Source organism: Mus pahari, chromosome 11 (assembly GCF_900095145.1).
Source record: "Mus pahari chromosome 11, PAHARI_EIJ_v1.1, whole genome shotgun sequence".
In the NCBI taxonomy this organism is placed as follows: Eukaryota; Metazoa; Chordata; class Mammalia; order Rodentia; family Muridae; genus Mus; species Mus pahari.
This window is the reverse complement of record NC_034600.1, coordinates 66,899,663-66,905,248: the sequence shown is the minus strand read 5'-3', so window position 1 is coordinate 66,905,248 and position 5,586 is coordinate 66,899,663. Positions and strand designations below refer to the sequence as shown.

At 33.7% G+C, this 5,586-nt stretch overlaps 1 protein-coding gene across 3 annotated transcripts in view; it reads right to left on the bottom strand.

The window, feature by feature from the left end:
* Positions 1-250: 250 nt before the first annotated feature.
* The window catches only part of Cdh12 (cadherin 12), a 1,034,353-nt gene continuing 1,029,017 nt past the window's right edge, over positions 251-5,586 (bottom strand). For 2 of the 3 annotated variants that reach the window (XM_029543948.1, XM_021208389.2), the window contains one exon: positions 1,515-5,012. In XM_029543948.1, the coding sequence (XP_029399808.1) occupies positions 4,513-5,012 (500 nt within the window). In that variant the 3' untranslated portion in view covers positions 1,515-4,512. Of the gene's footprint in view, positions 5,013-5,586 lie in introns of all 3 variants that reach the window. The other variant, XM_029543949.1, reaches the window with a different exon arrangement.

Here is a 5,586-nt window from a genome sequence, read left to right as displayed (position 1 = left end):
AAGGAGCTGGAATTAAAACAGTAAGAAACTCAAAAAAATAAACTGATATGGTATTGATATTAAAATAGAACAAAAACAAACAGAACAGAGATATAAGAAAATATGACAGAAAATTCTTGTGAAGATGATCTTAAGTAAAAGACATAGATGAGAGGATTATCACGAAATGGAATGTATATATATATATATATATATATATATATATATATATAGGAATTAAAATATAACACAACTTGCTATTAAATGCAGAATATGCAATAAACCAAGAATTAAAATTACAAAAAAAGATAAAACACAAAATCTACCAGAAAGAATAAAGGAAAATTTCACAGAGTGGCAACCCCCTTACTAAAAGTATGAGTGATTATTGAATCATGAGAATAGCAAAAGATGCATTCTGACTTAACATGAAACTTCTTAATACTGAGAGTAGGAAAATGATTAATAGCCCCATACACAATATTGCATGTCCTTTGATTAATTTTGGATACAAGCACCCTTCTCTTTCACCAATGAGTTGATGATAGAATATGAGAGAAAATAAACTTTTCCAACTATTTTTTTTTATTTTCAATCACATGCATATGTGTTTATCCAGATGCAGTTATCTGCATATGTCTATCTAGCCAGGTGTCTTTTAATCTCAGGAGTATAAACTCCCTTTTGTATGGGACTTACTGACAGCTCTGAGCCATTTTGATGCGAGTTCTGGAAATGAACACAGATCCTTTTGTAGAGCAGCAGGTTCTTTTAAAGCTGAGCAATTTCTTATTCCCTCAAAATGATTTTAATGAATGGAGGAAACAATGGTTCTGAATAAGTTTTGGGCAGCCAGCCAAACTGGCACAATTTAAAGGCTAAGGAGAAAAATGATTAAGTAAAGGATCTTATGTAAACAATCTTCTGTTATGCAGTCAGTCTTTTTTCTAGTAATATAAAGAGGCTAATAAGTAAAACACCTCTGTTATTGGAAATAGGTTTAGTCATGGATCCACTAAAATAGCATGTTTTCATATGTACATCTGCTTTAGGTTTCTGTTTATTATTATCACCATAATTTTTTTCTTTTTTTTGGTATTTTTGGCTCCTGGGACAGAACCCAGAGCTTGTGCAAATTAACTACTGCACCATGGTATTGCATATCAACCCTAGATTTTCTACAAGTGTTAAAATTTTAGCATAGTATTTAAGGAAAGAGAACATCTTCACACAATACCTGCAGTCATGTATTTTAGGATCCTTTTTCTCTCTTCCTGTACACTTCTTTATCTTTTGATTTTACTGAAGAATTTTCAGGTATATTGATAAAAATTAACTGTGTGGTTTTCTAAGTAGAACTAGTGATTTTTGATACATGATCAATCAAATCCCTACATGAGTCAAAAATATGTATTATGATCTTTTTTTTTGCATTTAAAATTAGCATAGTCTGTAGGTAAGATATTTGATATACCTTTACCATTACTGTAATTTAATGACAAGAAAATTTCAGATTAATTGTACACAACACTGAATATAGGAAACTGGATTTACTAAAGAAAATAAAAGAATGAAGGCCAAGGAATTTGATCCATAGGACGTTTTCAGTCAAAGGGGGAAAGGGTTCAAAACACACAGATTATCTTTAGTACATCAATCAACACTGCTTCACTTTTGGATGCTGACTATACACTTCTTTGAGTAGCATTGAAGGCAACATATAAGTTATATATATGTACATATGTATCTCTATAAAGATAGACATGCAAGCCAATAACAAAATTGCTGTTTGTATATAGCTAAAATCATTCATACAAATTTTAAACATTTTTATATTGCTTAATGCTTGAATGAAGGTCAACACCTGTTTTATGAATGAAAAACATCCCAAGGAATTACAGGTATTGAAATATTGGGCTGTTTCCTTTCAGTATCCTAAAAGATATCATAGTTCCTCTAATTATAAGCACCAAAGGATCTTTCCACATCATATTTTACTTTTATCATTCTTCTTGTTTATCTTTATGTTTCTTTCATTGGTTACTGTAAGTAAAATGCTATTTAGAAAATAAACATTGTTAATATATTGAGATTGGGATTGCATGAATCCACATGCGGTAGTACCAAACCAAATAGGATTTGGTGGTAAGGCCGTTATTATTAAACAAGGCAAACAGAGGACCTGTGGGTAGATGCTGCTCTAATATGAAGATTGCCCTTATGAGAAGAGAAACATAAATAAGCACAGAAATGAGAACAAGTGGGAAAGAAAAGGTGATGCTCATCATGACCAGGAGAGCCATCAGAGCTGAGGAAATAAACTGTTGCTATTCACTTTGCCTGTGAACATCTGTTTTGAGCTGATGAAGTAATGTAGGGTATTACAAAAATATGAGTGTGATGAGAACTAAGAGCCACACATTGCATATTTTACAATCTTCATAGTTTGAAACCACCAGCCTCTCAAATCTCCAGGTTATCATGGCTTTTGCTAGCAACTTCATGAAAAGGTCATTTTATTTCCTCTCAAGATACAAAGTGTAATAGTGTTTGACAAGAATCAGGTCTTGATAGGGTGCGGTCTTCTTCAAGAAGACATTATCTATACACAATGAAATAAGAAACAAGTCATTAATTTTTTTCTTCTCTAGCATGGCAATTATAAGATTTTTAAAGCAGTGATTTTTCTCAAATATAAAATACTGAATACATTTATTTATTACATGAAACTTGGAACAAGAAAGGTATGGAGTGATGACTGAAAACGAAAGTTAAATCTCCCATTCCAAAAGGGAGAAAATGAGTCTAAAAATGGTGAACACAGAAACAAGGGGGCATATTTCTATACCATAAATAATTTCAAATATGCATTTTAGAATATGCCTAAAATTAAGTTATCTAATTTTGTAAATTTCTTAGATTCCATAGTGTGAGTTTTATCTTCATGGCCTCACAAATAATAATGATATTCACAGAAATGTATCCTAAAACTAGACATTAGCAATATGTGATTCACAGCTCTTTAATTTTTTCCAATGTGTTCATAGGTAGAAGTTGTTCATTATTCCAACTACATTGTTAAGAATAGCTGTTACTTTGTGGCAAATTTGCATTTGTTGTATCCTGTGAATGTCTAAATGTATAATCCCTATGGAATTGATTTGAACTATGTTTATTACTAATATAGTTATAAATTCTATCATCACTTAGACATTTCTATAAACTGGAGACATTTTATCTGAAGAGTTATAAGGAGTAATTTACATGAGGATATTTGTAAATGAGATCATGAAGAGGTGACTCTGAGCTGATACAATAGCTGAGTTCACAATGTTAAAATCCACATCACTAGGGAAAGTGAGTCAGCTGCCTGGCATTGAAGTTTTGCTCCCTTTGGGATTTTAGTCATTGGTTTTATTTTTGAGGTCCCTGACTTATTTGTTCAGTAGTATAGAACAAGCAAATATACTTGTTATACATTACAGTATTTGATATGCATTTTGTTTGAATCGCTTATCAAAGAACCACTAGATAGAAACTCTGAGAATGACCATGTTGAATTTTTCTCATGTTTAAATTAATATTTCCTTTCAGAAATTTCCGTAGAAACACAAGCTGAAATTTTATCTATGACTGAAAGCTTAACTTATTTAATGACTTCTTAAAACCAATGTCCATATACCAGCATAGAATTAAACAAACTGATATTTATTTGATGTTGGAATTTGAGCCCTGATGCCTCTCTTTATAAAGAGGGATTCTTTTTGTTTCCTTCTGTATATTTTATTTGTCTTTTTTTTTTTTTATTGGAAAAACTAACAGCTTAATTAACATCTTTCACATGAGCGAATGCTATGACTTAAGCATTGCTCTTAGAAATCATAACTTACATATGGAATTTAATAATGTCTAATTTATCCCAGTTTCTGAAAGGATCGGAAAAGCCTTTCTGTTTTAGTTTACAATTTACAAAAGGAAAAGCTTTGCCTTATAAGAAGATGGAGTTCGGGAAGTACTCTCTGTTCTTAAAGGAAATGAGAGTCAGCTTGTCACTATTGCTCCTTGATGTAGAGACACTGTTTGCTTTCTTCCTCCTTATTTCTCTCTCCTGCCAAGCCATCACAGCAGAGTGTTATGAACACCACTACAAGGATAAGAGTTTCAATAGGCACTTTAGTGGAATTAAGAAAAATCACACACTCTTCCACTGTGACGCCACATAGCTATCTTCATTCTAGGTTGTCATGTCAGTGAATTGCATTTAATAGGCCTGAGCTTGTCTCAGTGTATTTCTGAAATAACAAAACAAAACAAAGCAAGTACATATTATAGGATCTACCTTGTGGCTACAGAATAAACCAAAATGACAATATGATAAATAGAGCAACTTGTTAGAAACTGGATAATCAAAAATGTCTTGTCCTGCAAAATCTGGGAGTGTGTGTGTGTGTGTGTGTGTGTGTGTGTGTGTTTTATCTGTGTTATTTTTGTCAAAACTTTCTCCTCTAGATGTGTATCAGCCTTCCTACTTCCCTAGGTAACATTGTCGGGGTTGTAACTCTCTTCTTCTCCAAACATGTCTGCCAAGACCTTAAAGCGTGGTCCCCAGTCTGAGAGATAGTCATAGTCCTGATCCGCTTCCGTGGTGAGAGAGTCTATGGAGCTGAGTGACTCTGCCACTGACCCATTACCCTCATACGCATAAGTGGCCAAGGAATCGTATGGCGGGGCAGCTGGATCTGCATCATTTTCCTGTAGCCTTCGGTGAATAAAATCCCTTATGTCTGTGTTGTCTTCCACTTGTGGTCTCTGACGAGATAAACAGAGGGAGTCTGGTTTTATATCCCTTCGAATTTTGTTCTCTTCGATCACCTTGGGATTTCTCAGAGCCCCGATGTCAAAGGCCTGGGTGTCCTCCTCCCCGCCTCCTTCATCATCATAATGGATGACATTGTCTCTGATGTCTTCTTTAGAAGTCATAAGGGTGTCTTTCTTCCTCTGCCTCCTCAGTGCTACATACAGCACAACAATAGCTACAAAAAAAAAAAATCACATCTTGGTAAACAAAGCATATGTATTATTTCATCTCTCTGTAAATGTTAGAGCAGATAAAGGAGAGCTGCATTTCTTTAATGACTTCACAGTATGTTCCTAGGTATAATAATATCAAAATGCTGTGTATATGATTATAAGTTGTCTATTGCCACCTTCACATTGAAATGCTAAGTACCAAGAAATCACAGAAATGCCATTAATATTATCAAATATTTTTCAATTTGTAATTTAATATTTTGGGTTGGGCTCAGAAGATGATATAACAAAATAGTAAAGAGAGGCAATGTGACTTCTTACTGTAGATATTTGAAAGAGTTGGTACAAAACACATGGCTAGTTCATGGTAAAGCAACATTTAAATATCCTTAATGGGTAACAAGAATAGTCTTGGCAAAAATATATTTCTGTAAAATAGTCAAAAATCAAAAACAAACAAAAAAGCCAGGTGTGGTGGCACACACCTTTAATCCCAGCACTCAGGAGGCAGAGGCAGGTGGATTTCTGAGTTTGAGGCCAGCCTGGTCTACAGAGTGAGTTCCAGGAAAGCCAGGG